At 40.8% G+C, this 15708-nt stretch overlaps 1 protein-coding gene across 1 annotated transcript in view; it reads right to left on the minus strand.

Annotated features, from left to right (window-relative positions):
• Window positions 1-13289: 13289 nt before the first annotated feature.
• LOC126473783 (RISC-loading complex subunit tarbp2-like) overlaps window positions 13290-15708 on the minus strand; it is a 128234-nt gene continuing 125815 nt past the window's right edge. The window contains exon 7 of the mRNA XM_050101052.1: window positions 13290-13842. Coding sequence (XP_049957009.1) covers window positions 13832-13842 — 11 coding nt within the window. The 3' untranslated portion in view covers window positions 13290-13831. The remainder of the gene's footprint in view (window positions 13843-15708) is intronic.

A 15708-nucleotide genomic window follows, 5' to 3' on the forward strand; every position in this document is an offset into this window, starting at 1 on the left:
CACCATAAATAGCTGGGCCAGACAAATGAAAATGTCATGAAGCTTACTGGGGAAGGCCATTCAACAAGTGTAGATGATTGATTTCCCTATCCACTTCACTGGCTGTATGGCATACAACTTATCTGCTGATGCCTCTGTAGAGAGCAGCTTCTAAAACCATTCCAAGGAAAAGTGTTTACCCTTGCAACGTGTGGCCTATGATATAGTAGAACCTGGCTTGTTGTTGTGTCAGGCTACTGTTTTAAGGAAAGCAACATGATGAAAATTTGTACTGAAGCCCACATAGCAATTACAAAACCTCAACAAAACGAGTCCAATAATCCCTTAAACAGTACAACATGACAGGTGTGGAAACCCTCAATTACCACATTCAGCCTCAGTACTATTATTACTATACTGCAGAAAGTTATGAGGTACAGTAACACGAAATGTGTCTTGTATTGCCGCTTGCATCTAAGTTTACCGGTGCCGCAAGAAGGCACGTCAGTCTTATTGGGCTTGGACAGCAGAGCTGCAGGGTCTGAGCCATAAGAGTCACTTTATTAGCACAATCTCCAAAAAATTCAATGTAGACTCCTCTGCCAAGAGATGCAATCATCTGCCTAGCATCCCATAAGGAAGTTTGTCTTTAAACGTGAAGACCCATCCTTGGACGAAGTTTTACACATTTCTCAGTCCTCTGAAGTCTCTCACGCTGCGGGCCACCAAACTGAAGCATGGGCCAATGTTGATACTAAACCACTTTGGCATATAGCAACAAGCTCGCCAAATGAAGAGGAAGTAGATGCAATTCAAGCCAGGAAATCTTGCCACAACGGACAAATTCGTCAGTAACAAGGACACCGCATGGCACTTTTGTCATGCTCCTCTTACTTTGTGTAGCATGAGAGAGCCGCATGGCCTAGGTGGTGGGCATCATATCGCAAGTGTCACAAGAAAAGCCACATTGCATTCAGTCTGTCGTTCAAGGCCATCCTCAGAACAAGTGGATGTTGATGTTCATTCTATTTCATAATTGCAGGTCAGAACAAGCTCTTCATTGAAAAAATCATTATGGCTACAAGTGGACACTGGAGCAGTTATTTCATTTCTCAACACTCAAATGTATGCAAGGCTAGGCCCCTCACCCTTGGCCCCGGTCATATTCCATCTGGTAAGAAATAGCTTACTCCTGTTTTTGATCAATTTACTGCCACCACAGCTTGCAAATGTGTAATTAATCCTATCACATATGGTTGTTAACGACCCTCATATTGAAAATTTTTTTTGGTTAGATGCTTTTGAATATTCTATTACTGACATTGTGCATATTTTATCACATCAGGTTCCTTATTGCAACCAAGACTCATTGTGTTCTGAATTTTTGGATTTGTTTCCGATGAATTAGGGCGCATGAACAACTTCACAGAATGTATCACACGTAAACCTTTGGCTCGGCTGCATTTTTTCCAGGCATGGACCATACCTGTGATGAACAAGTTAACTCTGAATTGGATCAGATGTTGTCACTAGAAGTTATCTGACCAATTTCAACACATGAATGGGCTATACCACTAGTTATTGTAAAATATAGCATCCTATCAGCCCCAACTTTGTGAGGCTTTAAGGTTACCGTAAATGCACTGTCTGTTATTGACACATACCCTCTGCCTTGAGCTGATTAAGTACTTGTAAAATCAGCAAGGGGGCAATTCTTTCTTAAGATTGCCTTAGCTGAGGCCTACCTGCAGGTTCCATTAGATGATGCAATGAAACACTCGCTTGTAATTAACTAACTTTTGGTCTTTATCACTATCAGCATTTAATATTTAGAGTAGCTAGTGCCCCAGCTATCTATCAACACTTTTTGAGGCACGTTATGTGAAATGTTTCTTGCTGCATCAGCTACCTGATGATATCACAGTAAGAGGCACTTGGAAGAATACTACGTAACCTCCTTTCTCTCTTCACTGTTTTGCAAACCACAGGCCTTCATTGTAGTCTTACTAAGTCACAATTTTTTCAACCCTCTATTACGTATTTCGATCATGAAATTTCTTGGCAATGAGTTCAACCCCTGAAACAGAATGTTGCCACCCTTAAGGCTTTGCCTCATTCAACCAGTTCCTTGATAAAATAGCATACACACAGGTTTACTCCAGGTGCAGCCACTCTGGTTCACCCTCTGCACCAGTTGCTTCATACAAAGTTCCTTTCAAGTGGTCAATAGCCTGCAAGCAAGCATTTGTAAAACTTAAAAACAAATTACACTCTACACCTTGCTTTGTGACCTTCCAAGAAAACATTCAATATGAACTGATGCCACTCAACATGAACTGATGCCATGAATCCTGCAGGGCTGTCCATAAATCCATAAGAGTATGAGGGGGTGGAGATCTCTTCTGAACAACATGTTGTAAGGCATCACAGATATGCCCAATAAGGTTCATGTCTGGGGAGTTTGGTGGCCAGCAGAAGTGTTTAAACTCATAAGAATGTTCCTGGAGCCACTCTGTAGCATTCCTGGATGTGTGGGGTGTAGCATTGTCTTGCTGGAATTGATCAAGTTTTTCAGAATGCACAAAGGACATGAATGGATGCTGTTGATCTGACACGATGCTTACGTACATGTCACCTATCAGAATCACATCTAGACATATCAGGGGTCCCAATCACTCCAACTGCACACGCCCCAGACGATTACAGAGCCTCCAACAACTTGAAAAGTCCCCTGCTGACATAGCTCAGCAATACTATTCGCAGGTGGAAAAAGAAATCCTTGAAATAGCTTATGCTTTAAAGTTTCATGTATTCTTCAAGGTGTATACGTGGACAAGGAAAAAAAATTCCCGGGATTTTCTCCCGGATGAAAACACACTTTTTCCGCGTTATTAAGTGACAGTACATTTCCCCTCGGAACTGTAAAACTTATCAATCCTTTTGAATGGTTATGTTTTTATATACGGGCGTATAATTTCTCGGCACTTTAGAAAACGAAACTCAGGGAAGAAAACCCCTTTTGATGTGCAGCAACATGTACACTGCATATTTTCATGTTACGAAAGTTGTTGTTGTTGTGGTCTTCCGTCCTGAGACTGGTTTGATGCAGCTCTCCATGCTACTCTATCCTGTGCAAGCTGCTTCATCTTCCAGTACGTACTGCAGCCTACATCCTTCTGAACCTGCTTAGTGTATTCTTTTCTTGGTCTCCCTCTACGATTTTTACCCTCCACACTGCCCTCCAATACTAAATTGATGATCCCTTGATGCCTCAGAACATGTCCTACCAACAGATCCCTTCTTCTAGTCAAGTTGTGCCACAAACTCCTCTTCTCCCCAATTCTATTCAATACCTCCTCATTAGTTATGTGATCTACCCATCTAATCTTCCGCATTCTTCTGTAGCACCACATATCGAAAGCTTCTATTCTCTTCTTGTCCAAACTATTTATCATCCATGTTTCACTTCCATACATGGCTACACTCCATACAAATACTTTCAGAAACGACTTCCTGACACTTATAAATTAGAATTCCACCAAATACCGCATGTTACTTTCCGAACCATTGTAATCGAGATTGCGATGCGCTTTTGTAAGCTAGTCATAGCTCATGTCACGTGTTCTCGCCAGCCAATGACGTGGATATTCAGATCCCAGGACACGTGATGTAGTCAGCTAATAGTAACATCAAAAATAGCGCGGATACACAAACAGGAAAAGTTAATGTTTTAAATTAATATACATACTGTTGCTACAAGATAAGCAACGCTTTCACACATAATTTTGGTCTCTAAGGTTAATCAGCTGCCGGAGAAGCTAAGCTTTCACATATAATGTTGATATTTTTTGTGCGTGTTGCACTTTAAGATAGATCACACAAATGTGCCAGGAAAAGTTTTAGCCGAGTCCACTGACTTGTCCTCAAAGGTTTCTACAAATAAATTAGCTACTGCAGAGGAGAGAGAGCTTCCCGTGCCACTACATCAATTTGCTTATAAAAACGACATGAATGTCTCATCTTCTGGGCTCGAAATACTTCTAAATGGCTCGTCATCAAACGCTCTGTGATTTAAGAAATTCATCGTACACTCTCGCACATAGTTCAACTTGCGTCAAAGGAAATTTACTTTGAAAGTAACGCTTTTCAAATCACCATTCCCAATATTTTCCCGCGGCCATTTAGAAATAGGTTCGTTTCAGTAGTTGTCAGAGCGCCACCGTCAGAGGCGCTACCGCACTTTGGCAGCTGTTATGACGCAGGAAGCCCTCATGTTCGTACGTGTAAAACATTAAAAGATCTTACATTATGTCATAAAAGAAACAAGACATCAGAGGTTACTCCAAGAGCATCGGAATTTCGTGAACCATACTAAAATGGCACATATAAAGTGCATACTTAAAGAGCACATTCGTATATCCAGATTCCCAAAAGAGTAATCCTCGACCTGATATTAAGCTTTTCAGTGTGGGTTTCGGGATGTAAATTTTCTTGGAGTACCAGTACTGTATTAACTCATTTTTGATTCTTTATTATGGCATTATGCAATATGTGCTACAAGATGAAAATGTGCGGTAGAAAAGCAGCGAGCAGTTGAAATTAGCCGATAGTATGGAACTAAACACTTCGTTTCAAACACATTGACTGCCTTGTTCTACAAGGCGATTAATGCATGACTGTCAGAAAAGTGGAAATAAAATAAAATCTGAAACTAATAACATATATTAACCTTCCGTAATCATGTGAATGTATTTTAATTCACTTGATAGCTCCTGGCCACAGAAATCCGTTTTGTTTTCATTTGACGTAAGAGCAGTAAACGATGAGGAAACATCAAAATCACTAAATGTAAACACGGGTCACGTGGAGACTACACACTTTCCCATTGTAACTCAGACTACTCTGCGCATCAGCCCCGGATCTACGATATTTCCGGATCGGGGCAATACTAAGATAGTGCCCCCCCCCCCCCCCCCCCTTGCCATAAGATGTTCATTTTGTAGCGCACATCTTTCTGAAGAGTCTGATACATAAAACATATATGAGCGAGGAAATGTAAGACACGTTATTTGGTCTTAAGTGTGCCATTCTTCTATCTCACGTCACTGTATTTCGCTCCGTGGAATTGAAACTTGTATATTTTGTACTGGATACCATCAAACTATAATCAGGGCAGCGTAAATTAAAATGTCCTGTGGTGCCTCTCTTGCTCCCAGTCGCTCTTGCCCCTCTTTAAAAAAAAAATTCGCAATTAATAAATGGCTCTCAACACTATGGGACTTAGGGACCGATGACCGTAGCAGTCTGGTCCCTTTAATCCCACAAACCAACCAACCACTATGGGACTTAACTGCTGAGGTCATCAGTCCCGTAGAACTTAGAACTATTTAAACCTAACTAACCTAAGGACATCACACACATCCATGCCCGAGGCAGGATTCGAAACTGCGACCGTAACGGTCGCAGGGTTCCAGACTGTAGCGCCTAGAACCGCACGGTCACTCCAGGTGGCCGCAATTAATACTGGATGGGATTATTTGTAATCGGTAGAACAAGAACTCTTCAGTAAATTTGCACTCTTTATTGCCAGTTAGCTAAAAACTTTAAGTTTTGGGTAACATAAAATTAAATATAGTATACATAAAACCAGTAAAGACAAGAGACAAGCAAGACAGTACACATTTCTACAACCCTTAGCTCCTAGCATTGTTTACTCTCTAATCTTGCTACAGCTTTACACGGAGTGCTTTCCTTTCTGGGAAAGAACCTATTACCTCATCAAAGTTCGTCAAAGGTTTAGCTACATGAAAAATCGAAATATCGTTGTCTAATACTGCGTAAGCTGTTAATACAAATAGTACCCAAGACTTATGTGGTTTCTCGATCTGATTACGTCTATTTTGTCACTGTTTGCTAGATAAAACAAAATAGGCCTTTCTAACACTGCAGAAATGTAGCACAAACCAAATAAACGAGACTGTTTTGGTACAAATGGTCATTTTTATAACACAACAGAATATAATTCACGAAGACCAACATAAAATGCCTATTAGGCCTACTACAAGCAAAAAGCTTTATGTTAGAAAATAGTTTCATATTTCATTCATATGCTCCAGTTTTTCTAGCATGAGATCGAAAAGTAGTAGTACGAGATTTTTATATAAATTTGGAATCGTCATATTCTTCCCTAATTTGTGTGATGTCCCCGCTTCTTCTTCTTCCTCGTTCTAACAAACAATTTTGTCATGACTATTCTTGCCTTTGTCAAAACTTTCTAGCCGATTAACTTCACTAACCCCGCCAGAATCACCGGTTTAGTTATCCCTGATTATTCTCCGGTTATGCGTTGTTATTTTCGTACAAACTATTTTCCGCGCTACTTCCAGAATAGAACTTACGCGGCTGCTAGACGGGAACTATAAAACTGGCAGTTACTAGTGTAGCGATCTGGCCAAAAATTTTCTGACAAAATTTCATTTTCTTGGATACACCGAGAAGATAATACGTAATCTTTCTTACCTGTTATTTCTGTTAGTCGTTTATTTCCACTCTGGTGCCGACCGGTGTGGACGAGGGGCTCTAGGCGCTCCAGTCTGGAACCGCGCGACCGCTACGGTCGCAGATTCGAATCCTGCCTAAGGCATGGATGTGTGTGATGTCCTTAGGTTAGTTATGTTTAAGTAGTTCTAAGTTCTAGGGGACTGATGACCTCAGATGTTAAGTCCCATAGTGCTCAGAGCCATTTCCATTCCCACTCTGGTACTCTGACTATGGATTTCCCTCGTAATTATAACAACGCTGATCATTTGCAAACCCAATCAACAATATAATCAGACAGCGATTGGCTTTACTCCGCTCAGCACGTACAGCCCGGTCCCCTTCTGCCTGCAGGAAAGTTTATTTCTAGATGCGACGAGGATTCCCCTGACAGACATCACGTATACTATGCACGCATTCAAAAAACAACCTATGATTCATTCAGAAATCAACTTATGAGTGTGTTCAAAAACCAACAGGGATGTGTTTCAAAATCATAGAGTAATCGATAGACCAACGTGCACTGGATGCTAAGCGCATTGTGAAACAAGGTTTTTTTCTCCTTAAGAATATGAATTTGGTGACACCCCCCCCCCCCCCCCGCGCAATTGTCACCCGTGTCAGATACCTCGGTTTGCCCCCCACCCCCGCAGATCCGCGCCTGCTGCGGATGCGTGAATCTAGCAGCTTGGGCGCGGCAGTAAAAATTTTCCATGTTGCATCTAGCTGCTTGCTGCGATTGCTTACACAGCCAACAGCCACATTTCTGTAGCCAGTAGGGGGAGGTACAACTTATACGCCACTAAACTGCTCATGCGCATGAGCCCGCTCGTTAACTGCTGGAACGAATCTAATGTAAACATTGTGACGTCACGCTCATCGGAGGCAATTTGTTGTTATGAAGCATTGCATAGTCTTCCTAAAGCCTTGACACATTTTGCTGTTGGCAAACAGCTTGTATGAGCACTGTGATTTGTTGTTGTATATCGCACATTTCATATGCAATTTATGTTTTATTTTCATATTTTTTCTCGTTCTATTGTTGCAGTATTATTCTGCAGTAGCAGGATACAGTAATATCCTTTGTTAGACTATCGATTCTTACCAGTCAAAATTGCAAAAATTTAACAGAAAACTAAAACAACCAAAAATTCCCGGAATTCTAAAAAATTCCCGGGTTTTTCCCGGATTTCTCCCGGATGAAAAAATCCCCGGTTTTTTCCCGGATCTCCCGGTTGTCTCCGGTCGTTTACACCCTGATTCTTATAAGGTAAAAAATTCCACTCACTCGCAGGTCAAAATTCTTTAGTTTCCTTGTTCCGCCCTTCAGCCGCTTTACCTAACAAAGCCTCTCATCATCTTCAATATTGGACATTATTTTTGTCAAGGTATAATTACGAGGTCCATTTCCACCCTATGCTGCAGCACTGCCGATGGGGCCCAATCCCCTGTTTGATCAGGGAAGCAATGTTGTTTCCAACTTGAAGCAGAAAGTAGGCAGACTGTTGATGGTTTCCCCATTATGAGCACCAGCATTGCATTTACAGTAGCTCCAGACCAGTGTGCTTAAACAAATTGTGTGCATGATACACCATGCATGGTCTGACCATCCACTGGATCAGGCAGCCATCCCATTGCAGAATTATGCTTTCTGTTATCTTTCCATTAGATGGTGTCATTATCTTATCGACAGAACAGGGTATTCCCAGTGTTGTGATTCCAGCAACATTGCCTAGGGTTTTCTCAGACTGTTACATCAAGGTCATTGGGAAGCCTCTTGTACTTAAGAAATGGCATGTTGGCATGTTTTCTGGCCAGGCATTGATCACAAGGTGGAGTACCAGGTTGTAGCCTGCTGCCAAGTGTTCAAATTAACAGGTGACACCACACAATGTTTTTCTCCCTTGGCCATTGCCCACACTACCATGGAAAAGCTTGCTTACTGATTTTGCTATACATTCTACAGACACTCTTTAGTTGTTGATTGTTGATCCATTTTCCAAGTCACTTGTGTTGCTCACTGTCTGTCTACTGCAGCACATAAGGCTTACCTTGCACATTGATTATGGACAGTGGTTCTCAATTTTTGGCCCAATCCCTTAAAAACTTTTGTTCATGCAATGGCATTTGCCACATCACAGTGCCTCCCTTTCCTCTCCAATCTAATGGCAGGGCCTAATGTCCAAAATATAAATGCACAAGTATGTCACATAATTTCCAGTGGAGGAGGCTCTTACATTCTCTCTCAGTTCTTACAGAATGACTCCAATCAGGGACAAGAGCCCAGCCGAACTCCCGTATGGCCTGCAACTGCGGACACTGCTCTATCTCCTTCTGCTGGACATTCATCCTGCATTTGTACCAACATCATCACAGTTTGCACCCATAACTCCAGTCTTAGCCTGATGGTTCGGCCAACACCTGCTTTGGATTTCCAGGCATCATCCACAGCTGTGTTTTCATGGAATGTACCAAGAAGTACCTCGTACCACGCCACTACAATCAGCTGCTCCCTCGGGTGGGGATAGATGCTTCCCTGTGGTTCATTATGCTAGCGATCCCTCCCACTGACATCGCAGTTTGCTGTGGGCAGCATGCTGTCTTGGGCTGCAAAACCTACCAATGTCATATCCAGGTGTTCCACCAGTGGACCAGCCCCACCTGGCTTGGCTTCTTGATGCTCCTACATAACCACCAGACACTGCAGCTCCCAAGCCCATGGCACTTAGAGAAGAGTCCAACTTCGAAATGAACCCTGCCTACAGGGTGCTGGGTCATCCACCTGCTCTCTTGGAGGAGGCAGAACACACACCTTTTTGCATTCACACGACTTCTGTCCTTACTCACTGGTACTTGTGGATCAGGAACTGTTGACACCCAGTCCACCCACTCCTGTTGACAACCAGTACACCCGCTCCAGAGAATATGGATGTGTCAACCATAGTTCACCATGGAAAATTAGGCATCTGGTTGCTCTACTCCTTCCCCCCCCCCTCACCACCACCACCACCACCACCACCACCACCACCTCTCCAGAAGGAGGGGTGTGGTAACCCAGACGTTACTGCACATTCGCCATTACTACCATGACGTGTGTCAATATGCGCATTCACTTATGCAGCATGCCATTCAACCACTCTGGACCTCCACCAGAGGCAGCCGAACTTAAGTCTGGCACCTCTATCACCTGCTGCCAATAGCAAGTAGCCCCTGGTGGGCAAATGCTTTTTATATAGCCATGTACCAGCTCTGACTAGCTGTCCTAAACATTTTCTCTAAACTGTATTGTACTTATGCTGTCACGCCACAACATAATAAACAATTGGTTTCTGACAACCACATCTTTTACTGTGGTTGGAGTTATAACAGCTACAATGAAGTTAGGTACAGTGGGAATTGGTGAAGTGCAGTGGCAGGAAGCACAGGACTTCTGGTCAAGTCACTGAGGTTATCAACACAAAATCAAACAGGAGTAATGCAGTAGTAGGCCTAACGATGAACAACAAAATAGGTATGCAGATAAGCTACTACGAACACCACAGTTGAAAGCATCATCATAGCCAAGGTGGACATGAAGCCAACACAGTAATAAAAGTTTATACGGCAACAAATGCTGCAGATGAAGGGGCTGGAAGAAGTTATGATCTGATAAAGGAAATTATTCACATAGTTAAGGAAGACGAAAATTTAATTTTTTTATAGGTGGCTATAATTTGATGGTATGAAAAGGAAAAGAAGGAAAAAGAAAGGAACATGGACTGGGGGAAGGAATGAAAGGAGCAGCTGCCTGGCAGAATTTTGCCAGAGGATAATTTAATCATTGTTACACTTCTTTTAAGAATTGTGAACTATAGTTTTTTACATGAAAGAAACCTGTGGAGACTGGAAGGTTTCAGATTGATTATATAATGGTAAGTCAGAGATTCTGAAGCCAGATTTTAAATTTTAAGATGCTTGCAGGAGCAGATGTGGACTCAGCTAATTTATTGGTTATGGGCTATAGATTGAAACTAAAGAAAATCCATGGCTGACACAAGAAATGCCAAATTTCATTGACAGAAGGGGAAAAATATAAAAAGGCAACAAATGACACAGGTTAAAGAGAATACAGGTGTCTAAAACATGGTTAAGCCAGAATGTCTCTAGGATAAATATGAGGCTGAGAACCTAGGGAAAAGATAGATACTGACTACAGAAAAATTAAAGAGAACTTTGGAAGAAATAGAAATAGCTGTATGAATATCAAGAGCCCCAATGGCAAACCAGCAGTTTGTTGCTGGTCATTCCCACATAGAAGGCTTCACAGTGTAGGCAGGTCAGTTGGTAAATCACGTGGGTGCTTTCACACATGGCTCTGCCATTGATTGTGTACACCTTTCGGGTTACAGGACTGGAATAGGTGGTGGTGGTGGTGGTGGTGGGAGGGTGCATGGGACAGGTTTCACACTGGGGGCGGTTACAAGGGTAGGAGCCAGAGGGTAGGGAAGGTGGTTTGGGTATTTCATAGGGATGAACCAAGAGGTTATGAAGGTTAGGTGGATGGCAGAACGACACTCTTGGTGGAGTGGGGAGGATTTCATGAAGGATGGATCTCATTTCAGGGCAGGATTTGAGGAAGTCGTATCCCTGCTGGAGAGCCACATTCAGAGTCTGTTCCAGTCCCAGAAAGTATCCTGTCACAAGTGGGGCACTTTTGGGGTGGTTCTGTGGAAGGTTCTAGGTTTGAGGGGATGAGGAGGTGGCTCTGGTTATTTGCTTCTGTACCAGGTCGGGAGGGTAGTTGCAACAAACTGTCCATTTGCATGAACGGACACAGGCAGACAGTGTTTGTTGGTAATGAGGATCACCCTGTGGCTAAACATGCCTTGGTGCACGGCCAGCACATCTTGGCACAGTGTTACACCGTCCGGGTTATCTGGATACTTCCCACTGACATCAACCCATCAGAACTCCGGAGATGGGAACTTGCCCTTCAATATATCCTCTCTTCCCGTTACCCACCAGGCCTCAACCTTCGCTAATTTCGAGTTGCCGCCCCTCGTACATCACTTGTCACTCAACAACATCTTTGCATCTGTACTTCCACCTCGACTGACATCTCTGCCCAAACTCTTTGCCTTTACATATGTCTACTTGTTTCTGTATATGTGCAGATGGATATGTGTGTGTGCGCGCGCATGCGCGCGTGTATACCTGTCCCTTTTTCCCCCCCTAAGGTAAGTCTTTCCGTTCCCTTAAAACCCATATCCTTTCGTCTTTCCCTCTCCTTCCCTCTTTCCTGATGAAGCAACCGTGGGTTGCGAAAGCTTGAAATTTGTGTGTGTGTTTTCATGATTTTATTGTGTCTATCTACCAGCGCTTTCTCGTTTGGTAAGTCACAGCACCTTTTTTAATATATTTTTCCCGTGTGGAATGTTTCTTTCTATTATATTCATAAGTTTATACCTTTATAGATCAAGAGAATGATTTTAGCAATGTTTACTGCTATTTGAAATTTTGAGTTTCCATGGATAAAATGCAGGGAGCAAAAATGTTATTTATTATCTGTACAGAAATTATACTGTAGTTATGCTTAATGATGTGAAAGGAAAATCATAGTTAAATAGGAAGAGAGAGAGGGTTGTAGCCTATCAACAATACTATTCAATCTGCACACTGAGCAAGTAAAAACAGAGCATAAATTTGGAGAGAGAGTTAAATTTTGGGGAGAAGAAATAAAAACTATGTGGTCTGCTGATGATGTGATAATTCTGAGACAGCAAAGAAACTTGGAAGAGCAACTGAATGGAAAGGCTTGTGTATTGATGAGAGATAAGAGGAACATGAATAAAAGTAAAATAAGGCTAATGGGATGTAGGCAAATCAGGTGATGCTGGCAGAATTACATTAAGAAACGAGTCACTGGAAGTACTAGATAAGCTTTGTTATTTGAGCAGCCAAATTACTGTTGATAGCCGAAGTAGAGATGATACAAATGCAGACTGACACTAGTAAAAAAAGCATTTCTGAAAAAGAGGAATTTGTTAACATCTAACATCAATTTAAGTGTCAGGATCTCGGTTCCTTGTACAGAAGTGAAATGTGAAAGATATGCAGTCCAGACAAGAGGAGAACAGAAGCCCCAGAAGAATGCCTAAGTTTAGGTAGCTAGACCAAGTAACTATTTAAGAGGTACTGAATAATATTACAGAAAAAGGAAATTTATGACACAACTTGACTAAATGAAGGGATCTGTTGATAGCAGACATCCAGAGTTATGAAGAAATCATCAGTAAGATATCGGATCGGAGTGTGGGTTTGGAGGGATGATAGTAGGTTACCAGGGGTAAATAAAATAACATGTTCAGATGTTTGTAGGTTGCAGTGGTTATGCAGATACGAAGAGACTTGCACAGAAGAGATTAGTCTAAGAGCTGCAAATGACTAATACAATGACAACAACAACAACAACAAAGCCACGATCATTTTTTAATAATGTGTCGTATTACTCAGTTTCAATGTACTGTTAAAACGTCCGTGTGTGTGTGTGTGTGTGTGTGTGTGTGTGTGTGTGTGTGTGTGTGTGTGTGTGTGTGTGTGCGCGCGCTCATGCGTTTTGATTATGGAACACAACAATGTGCTGCACCAACCCACTTTCACACAAGACATTCAATAACTTATTTTTTGAAAATTGCACAGTTTCGAGAGGCCTTTGCCATGTCAAATGCTGCACTATTGAAACTTATTTCAAATGGGAATAGGATGTACTTCAGGGACAAAAAAAAATTCTACAGTTTCATTAAAAATTTATTCCTTAATATTTACATTAAAAATATAATTCAGTACAATGTGGAAGCCTAAACTACACAACTCTCTGGCTTCAAAATTACTCTGCAAACTTCTCACACATATAACACACATAAAGCATTAAAAATGTAGCCAACAAACTGGCAATAAGTTTTTAATAAGTATATATTTTTTACATAACATTTCTGTCCTACTGCTAGAACTCATTGCACTGTTGTGCCATCAGAAATTCCTTAACTTACATTTTGATGACTGTTTAGTTTTATCAGCGTCCTATGCAACGTAAAATGTTCCGCTTCTTACAGTTATTTCAGATGGAAATAATTCAAACTTCAGTTGTGAAAAAAGCCTCCACTTTAACTAAAAAAATTTTACTGAGCATTAACATCAAAATATATTATAAACTCTGTTCATTACAATGTGAAAATGTCAACTGTATAACAATTTCTTGCTTCAAAATGAATTTATATCCAGCACAGGCACGACCCTCACAAAATATACATAGTAAAATGCAGGCTTCTTTTCTCAGTTACATCTGATCTGAAACAGATTTTGAACGGATTTTTAGATAATTTCACACACCAATAAACAAACAGATTAATGGAATTTGAAGAGACATAAATCCAGTTATATTAACTGATCAAGTGGATACACTTATCAAAATTACAGGCAACTTTATAGCAACGAGTTACATAAAAAGTTGTGCCACAAGTAAAAGCCTTACACACTCCCCCACCCCTCCCCACCCCCACCAAAAAAAAGGTAGAATACTAACTGAACTGAACAATGAGAGGCCACATCATCTTTCGCCTTTGTGAGAAAATTATTCTGGCATTCACATTCATTTAAGACACTCAAAATCTAAATCACAATTTCTACATGTGAACTGACTTCAAGGCACCTGGTAAAAACTTAGTCAGTTGGTTTGATAGCAACAAAGATTATAAATGAGACTACCTAAAGCTACAAATTTATTAACAGATAAAATGTAAAAAAGAATTGATTAAAATTCATAAAAAAGCAGCTTTCAGTCAAAAATATGGTTTTTAATTCAAGTCTAATGCATTTTGAGCACTTGCAGCCCATCTTCAGATGCTTACATATTTTGACATCATATGCAAATAACAGTTTCTTGTTCATCCTGTTTATAATTTTATTTTAATCTGATCATGAAACAAATGTGAGTAAAATAAGTAACTATCAAAATTTACTTACTGCTTTTATCATGTACAAATAATGGCAAAATAATGTGCTAAGGGCTTAAAAGATAGACATCCAGTGCTCAAAATGCATCCTGCTTTTTTTTTTATTGAAGGCTGGTGTTTTCTTTTCCTCTATATCTTACAAATGTAAATCACTCATCACCCTAGCCATTATGGATAAAAATGAATGATAAGTCACTCTTAAGATTACAGGAAAACTTATCATCAAATAAGAGAACAACTTAGAAATCCTCCAAATTACTGATTGATAGAAATCGCAAATGGAAAATAAAATAAACCACCATTTCACCTCTTTCATTTTCCTGTTTATCAATCCTTCAGAAATGAAATTCCAAATGTTTTCTAAAGGGCATTTACTGACCAGTAATACCTTTGCACTTCTGAAGTTAACTTGCCAAAACTGCAACCAAGGCCTTAAAAGGAATCTTGGTTAGTTTTTATGTGACATTTATTGGAGAAATCCTACAGATATTTTTTAATCTGACTATTCATCAACCAAACATACAATTTCAAAAACACTTGTTTACTGTTCACTTCACAATACATGAAAATATACCGAAAAGAAATTGATCAGGAAACCTTCAGTAGGCACGTGTTTAGTTACAAAGTGTTTTAGCAAACTTTACTACCATTTAACACTGAGCACGAGTTTCGAATTCTGTGACTTGTCCCAGTTGGTTGGTTGGTTGGTTGATTTGTTTGTTTGTTTGTTTACAGGCGGGAGAAGGGACCAAACTACGAGGTCATCAGTCCCTTGTTCCTATTAAAACAATGCCACAAGTGTGAGAATAAAACAGACAAAACATATAACACAAAACAGAAAGAACGGAAAAGCCACAACAACAAAGGGAAGGCAACAAACACTAAAAGGAACGAAAGAGGAGAAGAAAACAATAGAGAGACACTAGAAACACAAGAGATGAAAGCAAATTACAGCGGCTGGCCAACCACGAGAATAAAAAGGGAAGAAAGCCAGCAACTCTGCCAAACATTGAAACCTCCACCCTAAAAGCACTAGGGACAAAGAACATGCACTAAAACCTACATAGAAGTATAAAACCCACTCTCAAAGATAAAATTTAAAACTAAAGCTGCTGTGGAGGCATTGTCACCTAACGCCGAAGGCAGTGTGCTGGGAAAGTTAAAAGTCTGCCGCAAAGCGGCTAAAAGTGGGCAGTTCAGC

The sequence above is a fragment of the Schistocerca serialis genome, chromosome 4 (genome assembly GCF_023864345.2).
Source record: "Schistocerca serialis cubense isolate TAMUIC-IGC-003099 chromosome 4, iqSchSeri2.2, whole genome shotgun sequence".
Classification (NCBI taxonomy): Eukaryota; Metazoa; Arthropoda; class Insecta; order Orthoptera; family Acrididae; genus Schistocerca; species Schistocerca serialis.